The 17,913-nt window shown below is 39.7% G+C and overlaps 1 protein-coding gene and 1 long non-coding RNA gene across 3 annotated transcripts in view; one reads left to right on the forward strand and one right to left on the reverse strand.

Annotated features, from left to right (window-relative positions):
- Window positions 1-15,997, reverse strand: part of hk2 (hexokinase 2) — a 32,341-nt gene extending 16,344 nt beyond the window's left edge. Inside the window, exons 1-9 of one of the 2 annotated variants that reach the window (XM_061766609.1) lie at window positions 15,979-15,997; window positions 14,372-14,534; window positions 11,521-11,669; window positions 9,793-9,912; window positions 9,412-9,507; window positions 6,596-6,695; window positions 4,665-4,848; window positions 1,130-1,291; window positions 567-800 (exon numbers count right to left, since the gene is read on the reverse strand). In XM_061766609.1, the coding sequence (XP_061622593.1) occupies window positions 567-800; window positions 1,130-1,291; window positions 4,665-4,848; window positions 6,596-6,695; window positions 9,412-9,507; window positions 9,793-9,912; window positions 11,521-11,669; window positions 14,372-14,495 (1,169 nt within the window). In that variant the 5' untranslated portion in view covers window positions 14,496-14,534; window positions 15,979-15,997. Of the gene's footprint in view, window positions 1-566; window positions 801-1,129; window positions 1,292-4,664; window positions 4,849-6,595; window positions 6,696-9,411; window positions 9,508-9,792; window positions 9,913-11,520; window positions 11,670-14,371; window positions 14,535-15,449; window positions 15,659-15,978 lie in introns of those variants that run through there. The other variant, XM_061766608.1, reaches the window with a different exon arrangement.
- Window positions 15,998-16,057: 60 nt separating this feature from the next.
- Window positions 16,058-17,892, forward strand: LOC133474697 (uncharacterized). The gene is made up of 2 exons (XR_009787597.1): window positions 16,058-16,197; window positions 17,254-17,892. It is a non-coding gene; the product is annotated as an uncharacterized LOC133474697 (long non-coding RNA).
- The last annotated feature ends 21 nt before the right edge of the window (window positions 17,893-17,913 follow it).

The raw sequence follows: 17,913 nt of genomic DNA on the forward strand, positions 1-17,913 counted from the left end.
TGGTTCGCTGGAGTCCCAAAGCTTTAGAAATGGCTTTATAACCTTTTCCACACTGATAGATCTCAATTACTTTCTCTCTCATTTGTTGCTGAATTTCTTTAGATCTCGGCATGATGTCTAGCTTTTGAGGATATTTTGGTGTACTTCACCTTGTCAGGCAGGTCCTATTTAAGTGATTTCCTGATTGAGAACAGGTGTGGGAGTATCAGGCCTAGGTGTAGCTAGAGAAATTGAACTCTGGTATGATATAAAGCAGTTATCTATTAACGGGGGGTGACAATCACTTTTTCACACAGGGCCATGAAGGTTTATTTTATTTTTTTTCCCACCCTCAATAATAAAAAAAACATTTAAAAACTGCATTTTGTGTTTACTTGTGTTGTCTTTAATATTTCAATTTGTTTGATGATGTGAAACATTTAAGTGTGACAAACATGCAAAAAAAGAAGAAATCAGGAACGGGGCAAACTCTTTTTCAAACCACTGTATCTATAATAATAATTCACATTAACTCTTCTTTCTTTCTAATAAATTACACGAGCAATGGCATTGAAAGGGTAACTTACTCTTGATGATTTTTGTATACAGATCCATCCACTCCAATGGTGCTGCGCAGCTTCTCAGTTGCTTTGTTGTCCCTGATCTGCCGGAGCACTGCAACTAGAGTGGCAGCACACAAATGTGCAGCCCGTGTGGAAACAATTTGACACACTCTTTGAGTCGCTATGCAGTCTTCCAAGGTTGGGTCAAGGCCAAGGCTCTGAAGCACATTTTGAGCACTCATCAGACCTTCTTCTCTGCTGCAGATAAAACAAATTAATATTGTCAACAGAAAATATGGTGTAACAAGGTAAAACTATCATGTAAGACAGGTTTGATAGGGCTTGATTGAGCGCCAACTATTTCTTAAATTGATCAAGATTCATGGCAAAAAACTTCTTGAACAAAAAAGGCCATTAAGGGACATATTCTTTGACTTGTGTAAATAGTTATTAAGTTATCACACTTAACACTCCTACAAATAACTGTAAAAGCTTCTGGTCCACAAAACTGAGGGGATGGGTGTATTGCCAACCAAAAAGCAATACAAAGACAACATCAATGCAAACAAACCAAAACAATTACTAACTTGTCAGTGTCTATGGAATAGATGTAGTTGGTAGGGAACTTTCCAGTCATAAGGAGTTGGGATGTAGTCTTGCCCTGGAACAGAAGCTGGTCTTTGGTCATTCTCACGAGGATGAGACGTACCAGTTCTCCAATGTACATTCCACCGATCATCTTCTCAAAACTAGAAATCGAAAAATAAAAGAGCATTCCAATTAGTAGAAGTTTACAATAAAAATTTTGTGTCCATGTGAAGATGTGCATGGATAATCAGGCTTCTGCAGTGTAATGTTCTCTCATTTACTAAATAAAAGTAAGGCTGCATTTCACAATAAGAGCAAGTAAATAGAGAAAGTTCATGCATTCAATTAAAGTGCTTAAGTTCAGAAAAATTAAAACATTTGAATTTCCCCTTTTCAGTTTGGCATCTTGATACAACAGTGAAGTCTCAAAAATTTTACATTTTAATTTAACATATCTTAACAACTGAATCATTTTAGAGTTTGTGTGTTCAAAACCTTACTTTTGTTTCATAATGGGGTTAAATATATGCAATCTTAAGTGCACACGGTGGGAAGTTCCCACAGAGAAGTACAAATGAAAATGACTGCCTGTTCCATTTTAAGTGCCATTTGTTCCAAATGTGCTCTTCCTTTATCGGTCATTTTTTTCTGTCTTTAACTCACCTTCCACGCAGTCTCTTTCTCTTACCCCAGCTAGGTTTCTCCTCGTCTCTGTCTAGGTTACACGCAGTCAGTGATTGTGGTGATTACCGCCTGAGATACAGATTTGATTGGCTGAAGGGGTGGCTGAACTTGCATGTGATTGGTCGGTCTGGTTCATCACTATCGTAAATCTGTAATATGGTGTGCTGCTTAAAATAGAAGGGCCCCATATGTCTTGAAGCATAACCTTGCTTTTTTGGCTATGGTGTGGGTCCGTATGGGACTGATTCTGGGTCTAGACGTGGACCATGGTCCGCCAGTTGGTCTAAAATTTAAACGACGTGGCCACGATCGTGCGAGCCAGAGCGAGCTGTTTAGCTCCTTAGCTCACGGGCTAGCGAACGTAATAAATAGTTAACGTTTCCTAAAGTGTCCCAGTTATGTGCATCTACGCAGCCAAAGCCGTTCTGCCAGCGGCTTGCTGCGTCGTGAGAGGCGCGCCGGGTGTTACAACAACAATGATAATTTTTTAAAAAGTCCTGTGTCCATTGTATATAAGGAACGATAAACCGTCCGACTCTGCCACTCATTGGCTACCACCATAACAGGACACGTAGTTTTAGTGGACAATGATTTGCTGAAGCACTTCAGCAACACAGACATACGTAAGTAAGCAATGCTATGCGTCTCTGCATGCAGATTCACCATAATTTATGTGTCCATGCGCATTTTTGTTCATTTCAGATGCGGGACGCACATCTAACAAGATCCCTGTGTGATATATATTTAAGACGCGTAGTCAGATTTATATCTGCTTTTAATCAAGACCTCAGTCAAATACAAAAACACACCTATGACATTATTGTGAACTGTAACAAATAAACATTCATGCCTGACTACTGATATGTACGGTTGTGCTCAAGTTTGAATACCTTGGCAGAATTTGTGAAATATTATTATTTGATTTTTTTTTTTTTAAATAAGACTGGTGACAAACAAGGACCATCTCATTATTTTCTTAATTGTGATATTTTGTTTACGATTGAGCTTTTCTGAAATGTTTTATGGTTTAATTTGAATCCCACTAAAAATAAAATTTAATGTTTTGCGAATCCTTCACATTTTCTTTAAAGAATGGTACACATCTTACAAATTCTGCCCAGGTAATCAAACCAATGAGCACAACTGTATGCTCTGTCATTTACTAAATAAAAAGTACTGCTGCATTCCAAAATTACAGAAAAAATGAAAAGTGAAAATTATACGTGGTCAAATAAAGTGCTTAACTTTAAGAACAAGTTTGAGTTTCCCCTTTTCTGTTAAGCATCTCAACACAACAGTGACGTCTCAAACAACTTTACATATTTTAATTGAACAAATCCTAAACATTTTAGAAGTTATGTTTGTTTTGTCTTGTAAAGGCATTTCACGTATAAGCACTTTTAATAAACGCTCCCAGTGGGAAATTCCCACTGAGAAGCATAAACAAAACTGACTCTGGCCGTTCCATTTTATTTTTTGTTCAGCGCCATTTGTTCCCACTTCCTTTATCGGCCATTTCTAAACTTTCACCATCTTTTACTCAACTTCCATGCTGAGTTTCTCTCTCACTGCTCCATTTGTCCTCATCCCTGTCTGGTCTGCGTGCAGTCACTGATTAACGCCTGAGATGAAAACTTGATTGGCTGAGTAAGAGGTGGTGACTGAACTCGCATGTGATTGCTCGGTACGGTTTGTCGCTACCGTAAAGCCTGTAATGCTACACCGCTTAAAATGGAAACAAGGCGTATTTCTCGAATCACAACCTCTCTTTTTTGACAATAGGTGTCGATCCATATGGTACTGTTTCTGGGTTTGGGCCTGGACTGCGGTCCGCTAGTTAGTGACCTCTGATCTACTGTATATACAAACAGATGTGCAAGTTACCCACGTTATGGGCATGAACACACTCCCATATCATCACAGATTCTGGCTTTTTAATATTGCGCTGGTAACAATCAGGATGTTGCTCTTCCTCTTTGGCCAGGAGGACACAACGCCCATGATTTCCAAAAACAATTTGAAATGTGGACCACAGCACACTTTTGCACTTTGGGCAAGACCATCTCAAATGAGCTCGGGCCCAGAGAAGGCGGCAGCGTTTGCGGCTTTTGCTTTGCGTGCAAGTGTTTTAACTTGCACTTGTAGATGTAGCTTTCCAGTGATGACAGTTTTTAATGCAGTGCTAGCTAAAGAAAAAACATGTAAAGGTTATATAAAACTTATATTTGGTACATATGAAACATAAATTTTCCAACTCAATGGGTTACAATATTGTAACATCAGTGCTAATCCAATTAGCATGTCCAACTAGGTCCCTGGGCGGCACGGTGGAAGACTGGTTAGAGCGTCTGCCTCACAGTTCTGAGGACAGGGGTTCAATACCGGCCCTGCCTGTGTGGAGTTTGCATGTTCTCCCTGTGCCTGCGTGGGTTTTCTCCGGGCACTCCGGTTTCCTCCCACATCCCCAAAACATGCATGGTAGGTTAATTGACAACTCTAAATTGCCCGTCGGTGTGAATGTGAGTGCGAATGTTTGTTTGTTTGTTTGTTTGTATGTGCCCTGCGATTGGCTGGCAACCAATTCAGGGTGTACCCCGCCTCCTGCCCGATGATAGCTGGGATAGGCTCCAGCATGCCCACAACCCTAGTGAGGATATGCGGTACAGAAAATGGATGGATGGATGGATGTTCGTTTATTGTCACAAAATGAGCACAAGACATTTTGTGTGGTTGAATGAATACAACATTGGTTTTATACTGTAAAGTTTGTAGACGTCTTGGTGTGAAAATAGAAGAAAAGCATTACCACAACTTGCTGATTTCTTTATGAAACGTAAAGATGTTACTCACAGCTGTTTGCCAGGGTTCAGAGAGCCAGCATCTATTTCTCTGTCAAAATCTGTACGCAGGTCCTCCAATGTACCGTCATCTCCAAAAGCACCCCACTCTGTATTGACACACATCTGCCCTTCATCACCATCCAGCGACTCAAGGTTCCTCATTTGTTCCATGTAACAGGCATTCGTCCCTGTTCCTTTAAGAATGAAATGTGAGTAATTAACAAGTGTTTTTTTTTACATTTCTGATCATTCCTTTCAAGGTACACACAGACCAGTAATGAAAACCTCACCCCCACTGATAAAATATTTCTGAAAAACTGAATGAGAACAGCAGCAGAAAAGTGGAGTAGTGAGAAATTATTGATTCTTAAGATTGTCTTGCAAGGAAAATGTAAACAATTTTGGAACTTGGAGTTGGAACGGTCGCCGAACAGTCAGTGGTGCAAATAACAGAGCACAGTGTCAACATAAACAACCATCTGAGTGAATAACTCTCTCTTATATTAACTTTAACAAATGGAAACTCTGATATGAGTGAGACCTCACATAAATGACTTCCTCGTATGTTAGTGCGAAGGCCCATCTCATTAGCACAAAAGAATACGTTTAAGTTCACAGACAGCATCATATGACACAAAAATCAAACCAGCTAGACTTCATATTATGACATTTATTTTTTTTGGTGTGGTCTGTAGTTGTGGTTCTGAGGAAGCTGGACATCTCACACGCGAGACACATCATGGAACAAGCACCTCAGCGTTCCACAATGTGAACATGGATGAACGACACTGACGTGTGATCCCTTTGTTATTGATGCAAGCAATGTGTGAACTGATTTGTGTGTGATACGATTGTGATAGACCCTGATTTATCCTCTAATCAGCTTTCGACTCCACTGAAACATTTGCTGGCATGTTACTTTTTAATTTATACACCTCTTTTTTATGACAGGTAATGGAAATAAATCTATCTGTCATTGATTTTAATCGTAGATAGATAAATACGGTTTGTTGGAAATTCATTAGTCCACAGTAAGAAAGCAGCACTGTTGCTTCGCTCCCTTGGAGTGGCCATCCTGAAAAGATGACTGCAAGAGCACAGTGCAAAATCCTCAAGGAGGTAAAGAAGAATCACGTGAGAGAGTATCAGCTAAAAACTTACAGAAATCCCTGGCACATGCTAACATTACTATTGTCTAATTTAAGATCAGTAATATATTAATCAATGGCTGTCATTCAACATTACTACAGGTTTGAAGTTTGCATAGGAACACCATGATGTTCCTCAGCACTACAGGCAAACCATGCTGTGGAGAGATGAAACCAAAGTTGAGTTGTTTCGAAGGAAGATAGAATGCTACTGTATATGTGGAGAAAAAAAGGCTCACCACACCAAAATCTAAATTTCATCCCAACTGTGAAGTATGGGTGAGGGGACATTACAGTGGGTACGGAAAGTGTCCAGACCCCCTTACATTTTTCACTCTTTGTTATATTGCAGCCATTTGCTAAAATAATTTAAGTTCATTGTTTTCCTCATTAATGTACACACAGCACCCCATATTGACAGGAAAAAAACTGAATTGTTGAAATTTTTGAATATGTATTAAAAAACAAAAACTGAAATATCACACAGCCATAAGTATTCAGACCCTTTGCTGTGACACTCATATTTAATTCGGGTGCAGTCCATTTCTTCAGATCAACCTTGAGATCGTTCTGCACCTTCATTGGAGTCCCGCTGTGTTTGATTATACTGATTGGACTTGATTAGGAAAGCCACACACCTATCTATATAAGGCCTTACAGCTCACAGTTTGAGCGATACATATATGATTTGATCGAATATATCCATAAACCTCTTCAGTGAACTTTTTAGTGAATTATACACAATGTTCTCTGACCAAATATTCCAGCAGTGTAGAAAATTACCAAAACTCACCGACAATGAGACCAATCTCACAGTTACGATCATCATACCCACAGGTCATCATCGCTCCGACTGTGTCGTTAATGACAGCCATAATGTCAACACTGATGTCCTGCAATAAGATATATTTAGTAAACAATTTCAGTTAATAATGCCCAGATATTGCATATTATTACATCTCAGCAGTACAGTCAAGCCGGTCTAATTTAATTAGATTTTTTGAAAAATATTTTTTTAATCAACAAGTTTATTAATAAAATCAAATATTTTTTTAATTGAACTGAAGCACATATTATAGAAAAACTGAATGATTCTTCTGTTAGATTCCTTCAATTGCCTATTGCCTATCGCCTCCAAAAAGTATTCCGCTATTGTTTTCTGTAGACTGAAACATTAGGGTTTGATATTGAAAGATGACAACGGAGCAACACTTTATTTTTTTTATTTCAAGGTATTTACATTTGGATCTGATACACAACATATCAGGGCCCCATCTCACTGGCGGAGACATTGCTGCGACTTCTGAGGCTGATCAGTCGGGAGACCGAAAGAGCAAAGGATAAACAATATTTTATGGACGGGTGAAACAAAAATAAACCTTTTTAGCAATGCACACAAACAGTACGTTTACAGACGACGCAATAAAGCCTTTACGGAGAAGAACACCCTGCCAACATTCAAGCATGCTGGAGGATCTATAAGGCTGTGGGGCTGCCTTGCAATATCTGGTAAGGAGGCCTTGACTGCATAACAGGCATTATGAAAGCAGAAAATTATAAAGAGATTTGAGAGAGAAATTATATATTCATATATATACAGCGGATGAAATAAGTATTTACCACGTCACCATTTTTCTCAAATAGATTTCCAAAGATGCTAAAGCCTTTGTTTGCAATGACAGCTTCAAGACACCTTCTGTATGGAGAAACGAGTCACATGCATTGCTCTGGTGTGATTTTGGCCCATTCCTCCACACAGGCAGCCTTCAAATCTTGAAAGTTCCGTGGGCTTCGTTTATGGACCTTGAGTTTCAGTTCTTTCAATAGATTTTCCAATTGGATTCAAGTCAGGTGATTGGTTGGGCCATTCGACCAGCTTTATATTTTTTTCCTTTGAAACCAATTGAGAGTTTCCTTGGCAGTATGTTTTGGATCATTATCTTGCTGAAATGTCCACCCTTGTTTCATTTTCCTCATCCTCGTAGATGGCAGCAGATTTTTGTCAAGAATGTCTCGGTACATTTGCCCATTCATCCTTCCTTCAATAATGTGAAGTTTACCAGTACCATTTGCTGAAAAACAGCACCACACCATCATGTTCCCACCTCCAAACTTCAGTGTCGGTATAGTGTTTTTAGGGTGATGTGCAGTGCCATTTCTCCTCCAAACGTGGTGTGCATTATGGCATCCAAGAGTTAAATTTTGCTCTCATCCGACCAGACTGTATTCTCCCAGTATTTAACTGGGTTGTCCAAATGTTGTTCAGCAAACGAGCTTTGACATGCTGTTTTTCCCCAGCAATGGGGTCTGCGTGGTGAGGGTGCATACAGGCCATGGTGGCGGAGTGTATAACTCAGTACTTGCTAATTCCAGGTCTTTTTTAAGCTCTCCACAGGTGGTCCTTGGCTCTTGGACAACTCTTCTGATTATTCTTTGCACTCCTCTGTCAGAAATCTTGCGAGGAGCACCTGATCGAGGCAAATTTACGGTGGTATGATTGCCTTTCCACTTACGTATTATGGCCCCAACCATGCTCACTGGAACGTTTAGACGTTGATATGGACCAATGCCATCTTTATGTTTTGCAACATTTAGTTTGTGATGGTCTTGAGACCGCTCTCACCCATCATGAGATGTGTCTTGACTCACATCTTGGATATGAGACCTTTTTGTAGATAATAAATTAGGACTGAACCAGCTGATATTCATTTGCACTGACAAGGGGCTGGATTGCTGTTTGATTATTGATAGATTTTAGGTGTTGTCTTGGCTTTTAGTGAGAAAAAAGGTGACGTGTTAAGTACTTAATTCAGCCGCTGTGTGTGTGTGTGTGATATATATATATATATATATAGATATATAAACACACACACACACTGCGATTGGCTGACAACCAGTTCAGGGTGTACCCCACCTCCTGCCCGATGATAGCTGGGATAGGCTCCTGCACGCCTGCAACCCTAGTGAGGAGAAGCGGCTCAGAAAATGGATGGATGGATGGATGGATATATAAAGAAAAAGAATGGCCCTCACTGTTTCAATACTTTTGGAGGGGAGCGTAGATGTCCATGTATTTAACATAATACTAAATTTGACAAACGCAAATTATTACGTTAGACTCTACTAATGTAACATAATAGTAATTAGTTTAGCCTCGTGCTTTTTTTTTTAAGCAGTACACATAATGGGGATTACCGAAAAAGGGCCAATAGAGACAACACCAATTTTGCGGTGGATTGTTATTTTTGGTGACACCTTATTCCATGTGTCACTGTTTTGAATCATTGGAAGTCAGCCAATTACAATAGTCTGACATATCTTCTTTGCCATGATCTGTTTGACATTCGCAAACAGTTTACGCTTTACCAATATCCAAGGGTTGGATGTTTTCGGCACATAGCAGGTTAGAGGTATTAAATTATTTTAACTTCCATTTTAAGATACCATTTTGGGTCCACTTTGAAATATTAAATACTTTAATAAATCCATCAAATGTATGCATGCTCCAATAAACTGGTCATTTTTCTGCACATTCAAAAAATGTAAAAGTCTGTTTTTGTCCTCATTTGTTCATGATCATCTCATTTGCAAGATCTGCTGCACACTTACCCCTCGTTTATTCACAGATCTCTGCAGGAGGTTGACAACATCTTTTCCTTCTACTCCATTTGCCCTGAAGGCTTTGGTCCAAGAAATCAATATACTCTGAATAAGGATAAAATGAAGTCACATACATTATACATCCAGACAGCATAATGTTTTAACACTTAAGAACTAACCACAATCAGATACAGTATATCACAAATTATCGGTATAACAAATCATTATTGCAAACAACAACAAAAACTACGGTAATTGCAAATACAAATTCAGGGTCGTAGCTCTAACTGCAACTGTGGTGGTATAAAGAAGTGATATTGGTGCATGGCAAAACAACATTTGGAATAAGGCCCATTGTTTCTGATAGTAAATTTAGCCATCATTTCTCACCTCGTCCAACTTGCTCTGTTGACAAGGAAAAGAGAAGGTAAAGCCAAGAGGAAGCTTTTTGTCTTTTATTCCTAACTTCTCCAGGAAATCAGCCAGGCATTCAGCTATATGGTCAAATAACTGAAAGAAAGTTAAAATGACTGATAGAATAAGGCAGTGTGCATTAGTGTATATTCATTCATGTGAAAAAGAAGGTAGCACCTCCCCCCATTCTCAAATTCACACTTAAAAGCACTGCATAGGGCATATTAAGCGCCTGTGTGGAGTTTGCATGTTCTCCCCGTGCCTGCGTGGGTTTTCTCCGGGCACTCCGGTTTCCTCCCACATCCCAAAAACATGCATGAATTGGAGACTCTAAATTGCCCGTAGGCATGACTGTGAGTGCGAATGGTTGTTTGTTCCTATGTGCCCTGCGATTGGCTGGCAACCAGTTCAGGGTGTACCCCGCCTCCTGCCCGATGACAGCTGGGATAGGCTCCAGCACGCCCGCGACCCGAGTGAGGAGAAGCGGCTCAGAAAATGGATGGATGGATGGAAGGACAGATATGGAAATGAATCAACAATACATGACCAATTGACAACCCAGGTGTCATAAAATACAGCTCTAAATTTCAGCTTTAGAACTAGGAATGACCAGTTTTATGGTTAACCAAGAAAAATGAAGTCACAACAGACAACCACTTAAACAACAAATTAAAGAATTTCTAAAGCGGCTGAAGATTGAGGATTAAATTGGCCACCCAGAAAAAAAATATTACTGGACAACTAGGGTGAGCTACCAGGAGGGAATTCCAGAAAGGAGGTTCAACAAAATATAACTCAAAACCAGAACTCTGAATAGACTTGAAACTCAGTATCCGGTTTCAGAAAAGGTTTTCGGCGATTTAACCTGACAGAGACTGGAGACTGTAAGGTGGTGGAATGAGAGACTGTAGGCAGACAGTATCAAATAAGAGTGTGTAAAATGAATAATGAGAAAAATGAAGAGAGTTAAAGGAAAACGGGGGATGAAATGGTGGAAGTTAATAAAGGAGAAATATGGGGCTTCTCCACCGCAGGAACCTTTGCAGGAACTTCCCTAGCGAACCTAGCAGCTTAAGTTCCCCCTGTTTTCCAACCACAAAAAAAAAAAAATAACACTATACGGAAGGCGGCGGCACAGTAGCCAACTTGTTAGCACATCTGCGTCACAGTTCTGAGGACCCGGGTTCAAATTCGGCCTGCCTGTGTGGAGTTTGCATTTTCTCCCCGTGCCTGTGTGGGTTTTCTCCGGTTACTCCAGTTTCCTCCCACATCCCAAAAACATGTATGGCAGGATAATTGAAGACTCTAAATTGCCCGTAGGTGTGAATGTGAGTGCAAACGGTTGTTTGTTTATAAGTGCACTGCGATTGGCTGGTGACCAGTTCAGGGTCTACCCCGCCTCTCGGCCCAAGATAGCTGGGATAGGCTTCAGCACGGCTGTGACCCAAGTGAGGATAAGCGGTACAATTTAGTGTCCTCAATTAACCTACCATGCATGTTTTTGGGATGTGGGAGGAAAACCACGCAAGCACGGGGAGAACATGCAAACTCCACACAGGTGAGGCCATATTTGAACCCGCGTCCTCAGAACTGTGAGGCAGATGTGCTAACCAGTTGTCCATCATGCCGCCCCACTGCTATAATTCTTAGCGCTAAATTATTTTGATTAACAGTCGGTCACATGTATTGTGGAGTGTGTCTAACCTCGGAGCCGCAGCCTCTCTTAAGATGGTCAGGAATAGTGTAAATCTGATTTTCCATATCCACCTTTGGCTCGCCATTAGCCATAACTGTAACCAGAAGCACCCGGAAGGTGGATCCACCAAGGTCAAGTGCCAGAAATTCTCCTTGTTCTAAAGACAAAAGCAAACAAAAGATTTTACCATTACACTAAATCATAGATTTCAAACTCAAGGCCTGGGGGGCAGATGATTTTATGTGATCAGCTAAAGTAAGTCATGTACTTCATGATTCTTGCTAAAATCTTTATTATTGCAAACTTTATTCACTTTCAATAATGAGATATTGCAAGCATTTTCTTTGTTACTGAACCCTAACTGACGCTAATTGTAATTGTCATGGAGAAGAAAAAAAATGTTTTACCACCCGGAAGAAAAATGCAAATAAGCAAGGGTCAGGTTAAATAAAAGTGAAAAGAAAATGCAGGGGATTAGGAAAAAATCCTTAAATATGAGGGGGTCACAGCAAATAAAAAAATAAAAAAATCTGTGAATAGGTGAATCTGCAAATGCCAATCCGCCAATATGTAGGCGTTCACTATAGCGGCGTAACCATTCGTTTCAGCAATGATTTGATTCATATTATGATTCGTGGTTGCAGATTCAATTCAAGGATGATATTGGTTCATTTAGAATGATACGATCCGAAACAATTCAGTGGCTGGAAATCGATTCAGCAACTTTTTTTGCCAGAAATTTATCCAGTGTGACAGTGAAACAAATACCTGAATACTGGACAGTGCAGGTGAAATTTCTTGGATCCTTGTTGTTTTATTATAAGGGAATCGGATAAAAACTAATTATGGCCAGCAAATATAAAGATTTTCTTGATGTACATTCCTTTTATGTGTCTTATTGTGTACCGTACTGTATGTGTTTTCTAACGGACTATGGTCTGCTTAATAAAAGTTGATTGATTGTATTGCTTGGCAATTAAACAATGGGGAAATGATTTTACTTGTTGGCCCAGTTTTTGCCTCGAAAAGAGATGTTTGATGTTAGAATAATAAGGGCATGGGGTCCTTGGAAAAATGTCTCCACTGTTAGGAGTCCGGCGGCATGGTGGACGACTGGTTAGCTAGCACATCTGCCTCATATGCTTGCAAGGCGGCCAACAAACCCGAATCAGTTACACCAGTTTTGTCAGGAGGAATGGGCCAAAATTCCTGCCAACGATTGCGAAAAGCTTATGGAAGGATATCCAAAACATTTGACCCAAGTCATACAAGTTTAAAGGAAATGGTATCAAATACTAATGAAATGTATGTAAACTTTTGACTTTGAGGAAAGTAATGAAAAATTGTCTAAAAAGAATCCTCTAATTATTCTGGCATTTAACAAATGGAAATAATTTTGGGAATTCTAACTGACTTAAAACAGGAAAGGTTTAGTCCGATTTCATGAATATCAAGAATACTTAATATTTTAATTCTCTCTTCTTATCAGTTCAATTTATTTTTGTGCAGCTAGTCTGAAAATATCCTCCATTTAAGACGGACAAAACAAAATCCCTTTGAGCTGGTCCTGATCTTTTACTGCAATAATTAAGTTAACTGGCCCTGATATTCCATTTTACAAAACTGTATAGATGTTAGACTTTACACCGATCTGATCGGCCTGATCAGTATTGGCCGATAATTAGCATTTTATGCTGATCAGCTTTAATGTCATAAATCGCCGATCCGATCAATGACGTCATTGATCGGCTACGCAAAAGACATTTACTCCGCGTCGCCATCGTGTACAGTATATTTGAATCCAAAAGTTTGTTTATTTTTAGCCTTGTCACGTGTCTTTTGATGTAGTACTGTAAATATCTAACTGCCAATAAAGTTATTTTAAAACAAAACATGTCAGCGGTGTGGGACAGACAACACGTTTGAGACAGACAACATGTAATGCCTGGATCAGACGACAAGACAACTTTGGTCTTTCACTATTGCACTATGTCAGACTACCGCAATAAAATCTTGTATTCCGATACCACCGCATCCCGTTTTTTACGATCACTGGGCTTCATCTTGTCAACTCAAACGCTGGATACAATCGTTAATATGGCGACAACAACAATAATGGATCGCGCCGTGTGTTTATAAGAACAAAATGGGGGAAAACGTGTTTTGGTGGTCACCGGCACTCGGGAGAGGACGTTCGTTTAAGGCTTGCTTGAGGTATGTTCACTTACTTTTAATACAATACAGCTCGCAAGCAGGCAACAAAACGTTATGTAGCCTAGCAAGCTAGTGCGAGCACTAACTGTTGTAAGCGAACATGCAGGCGTTCTGTCGAATCATGCTCGAAAGGTTTGGTGTGTGTGAAGTAATTTAATTACAATAAGGTAATTACAGTAAATTAGGACCAATTATTTATGTCCTCTTGTAACGTTGGTTTGACCTGACTGATTAGAATACAAGAGCTGACTAGAGCAGTGATTTCCAACGTTTATGGAGACAAGGCACATATTTTACAATTTAAAAATCTCACAGCACACCAACAAACAAAAATGTCACAAAAAGTGGATACATTAATTACTGTATGTACTTCCTGCCATCTTATAGAAGACCATTTGTTCTGTTTGTCACTATGCCTCACTGGCATAAATAGATGAACAAAGATACATTATTTATTGTGAATTTAAAAAATTAGCAATTAAGTACACAAGTATATACAGTAAGTGAACAAGTCATTTAAATAGACACATTGCTCCATCTTGTGATCGGATCGGTGATTGGTTATATATATTTTTTTTAACTCTGTGATCGGCCCCAAAAATCCTGATCGTGTAAAGCCTAATAGATATAGGATAAGAGGATTACCTGTCCCGTCTGGAGTTGAGCGTACATAAGTTGGCAGCATCTTTACAATAGCCGTGGGGTTGGTGTCTCTGCAAAGGCCTTTGTCCATTTCTCGTCGAAATCTCATTGATATATCCATCAGCATTTCATCAGGCAGCTGAAGATAGTGCAAGTACCTGTCCAACTAAACAGTTGGAGAAAAGGGACATGTTTCCTATTATCTACTGTATATTGTATAACAACAAAAACATGTTCAAATAACACCAGTGTATATTTATGTTAGCCTGGGAGTTTTAACTCCTGATTTAATTAAAAATATGTCAGTTGCAGGATAACTGTTTCTGTTCTGTCTTTCTTCGCCTTGTCAAATAAAGCACAGGAATGTCACTTTGTTAAACAAATGCTGATAGAAAGCAATCACACTCATATGATTTATAGTAGGAAGGATAAATACTCAGCATTAAAATAACTGTCAGTGTATTCCCAACACATGCTCTTTTTTGGCCACTAAACAATGAATGTATCGACCATGCACAAGAGTGTTTGATGCAGGGGAAGGGTGAAAATCTATAAACAAAAGTCACACTTCTTCACTTCACACTTGTTTTATTTTGGAAAATAGGATCGCGTCTCTATGTCTGACTTCCTGCTATGCTATTTCTACTCAGTAGTGGGTCATGCTACCTTCGTCCCAGTCTGTTAATGTTGAAAAAGTACTTTTGAAACAACGTGTAAACTTCAGGTCTGGAAATGAGCTAATTTACACGAATAAAACTTAAGAGGGTTCGTTGAGCAATCGCCATTTGACGGACAAAGCTTAATAAGGACAACAAAAGTCATATTGCTATTGAAATCATTCATACAAACGAATAGGTAACTTGTAGTTTCACAGTTGAAATAACAGTAAGGTTCCTCACAGGTGAGCAGCACCCAGATTCAAGATTTTCCTCTCAACAGGTGACAACGACGTTATTTGAGTGTACAACCTTGTAAGTCTTGTTACCCGTTTGACCAGTCTTCACGGTGAAAAACCTTACGGAGCATTCAGTCTTCAAATTTGTTCCTTATTTTTACAACAATTACCAGTAGCGTTACTCACTTTCTGATCTTGATCGTCATGGAGTTCGGCGCAGTAGTTAGTGAGCAGACTAGAAGACATGGTTGTTTGGGATTTAGTCGGTCTTCCTTTGAATAGTTAACTACAGATAATAGTTTTTAAGTTAGTAAGTCAAGTTACATGTTCAAACACCGCCCAGTTTTTTTTGCTTGCGTTTTAGTTACACACTTTTAAAAACAAAAAAACAAAAAACAACTTCCGGGATTTGGTAATGTCACGTTACCTCCAATCGCTTATTGGCTGGGAAGGCAGAGCGTAATTTCTTTTCTTTTTCCTTTTCTTTTTTCTTTACTTTTTTAAATTAACTTTACAATTTACAAAAAGCAATAACGCTTTGGGGGATCAAAAATAAATAAATAAATAAAGGTCATATGCAGTCTATTTACACATAAAAAAAATGTTATCAATACAAGCAGTTACAGTTTTCATAGCCTTTTGTTTCAAAGAATGTCTGAATGTATACATATAATGCTTGAAGTCGTTACTGAATATAATGCTGCGATACATTTACCTCGGAAGTGAGAAGTTGGAGTTGGGAATGACGTCACTCCCAAGTCACCAGTGTTCCATTTTCCAATTTTGAAAAAAAAAATAAAAAAAGATGGCGACCTGCGCGAACACTATCTTGCGTTGGCCTTGTCCGAATACAACCTAAACTTCTGGACAAATATGCGGTCCTTCTGCAACCTTCAAACACGGTGGATGAAGAGGAAACACAGAGACGCAGAACGTAACCTATATTTTGTTTCGGCGTATTTCATTGTTTACAAGTCAAAAGGGCGTTTGTCTTGTCTCTCTTTGCGTTTGTGTTGCTGTCTTCCTTTCTTGTGTTAGGTTTTAAATGTTATTGTGCCATATTCTTTACTGAAAAACTTTTGTCTCTTGTCGAGAATAATCCCTGGAGGAAGACTTTGAACAGAGTGGGAGAGCATGATAAGTGCTCACAATGGCCAACCAAAACAGCTTCCCTGAGCGCTCTACTTCCTTGTGTTCCCTCGTTTTTCGCGGTTAATGGGGACCAGAACCCCCCGCGAAAGGTGAACACCCGCGAAGTAGGATTTGCCCCCCTAAGAATTTTCGTGGATTTGTATGTGAGTACCAGAATGTTTAAAATATTTGAGACAAAGATTACAACAGTACACATATTTACTTAAATCTTTAATTATACCAAACCCATAATGGCGTGCCACAGATGCATAACTTCTGCCCTCTTTGATCAAATCTAAAAGTTTCATTTTTTCGCTGATGGTGATCATCTTCTTCCTCATGGGCGCCCCGGAGGAAGTTTTCGCATGGGCACAGCGCATCGGCGACATTGTAAGGGCTTGCTTAACTAATTAAAAAAAATTATCGCTTAAACAAGAAAAGTTATTGCGAACACAACAGCGTGGATGAGACTGGCGAGACACAACAAGGGAAGATGCTGGGTGAGGCTGCGATGATGCGCAGCCAATCAGCTCAGGGGATAAACCCACTCGTGCTCTCATTGGTCGATGACGCGCCGGGAACCAATCACGCGCCTTGGCTTGTATGATTCCCCGTACAGTACAGGCATGTACAAAGCCTCCGAGTCAACTCATCTCTTTGTTTGGCATGCAGGGAAACCTTCTCTCGCGCGCATCAACATGAAACAACGCGTCTTTCCACAATATGGCTGTATTTTTTTTTAAATGAATATTTTGGAAAAACCCGCAAAGCACTGAAGATTATTATTATTTTTTTTGGTTCTGAATTTTTGGATTTGTCTCTAAATTTATACTACCTCTCTTTCTTGAAACATTTTCAGGATGAAGTGCAAGTGGAGGCACCTACAAGATCGGCAGAACACCTGGATCGATGCAGTGATGATCATCATAATGGTGACTTGTTTTCTGCACAACATGTGCATGTGTCATCTGCCTCACAGTTCTGAGGACCCGGGTTCAAATCCGGCCTCCCCTGTGTGGAGTTTGCATGTTCTCCCCTGTACCTGTGTGGGTTTTCTCTGGGTACTCCGGTTTCCTCCCACATCCCAAAAACATGCATGGTAGGTTAATGGAAGACTCTAAATTGCCCGTGAGTGCGAATGGTTGTTCGTTTATATGTGCCCTGTGATTGGCTGGCGCCCAGTTCAGGGTGTACCCCGCCTCTCGCCCAGAGTCAGCTGGGATAGGCTCCAGCACGCCCGCGACCCGAGTGAGGATAAGCAGTTCGGAGAATGAATGAATGCATGTGCATGAGTGATTTGGAGATCTGTCAGGAACACCCAAATGGATGCCAAGACAGGCAGATGAAAATGAGTTGAGGACACATTGCAGATGTCATGAGGCCATGCTGTGAAATGATCCTGCTCTTTCTTAAAATGTTCTGTAACACTGTAAATAGCTATCAATAATGCGCTGCTGTAATTACTTTTTTTCCTGCAAATAAATATTTTACTCAGTTATTTTTGTGATTATTTACTGCA

The sequence above is a fragment of the Phyllopteryx taeniolatus genome, chromosome 3, assembly GCF_024500385.1.
Source record: "Phyllopteryx taeniolatus isolate TA_2022b chromosome 3, UOR_Ptae_1.2, whole genome shotgun sequence".
Taxonomy (NCBI): domain Eukaryota; kingdom Metazoa; phylum Chordata; class Actinopteri; order Syngnathiformes; family Syngnathidae; genus Phyllopteryx; species Phyllopteryx taeniolatus.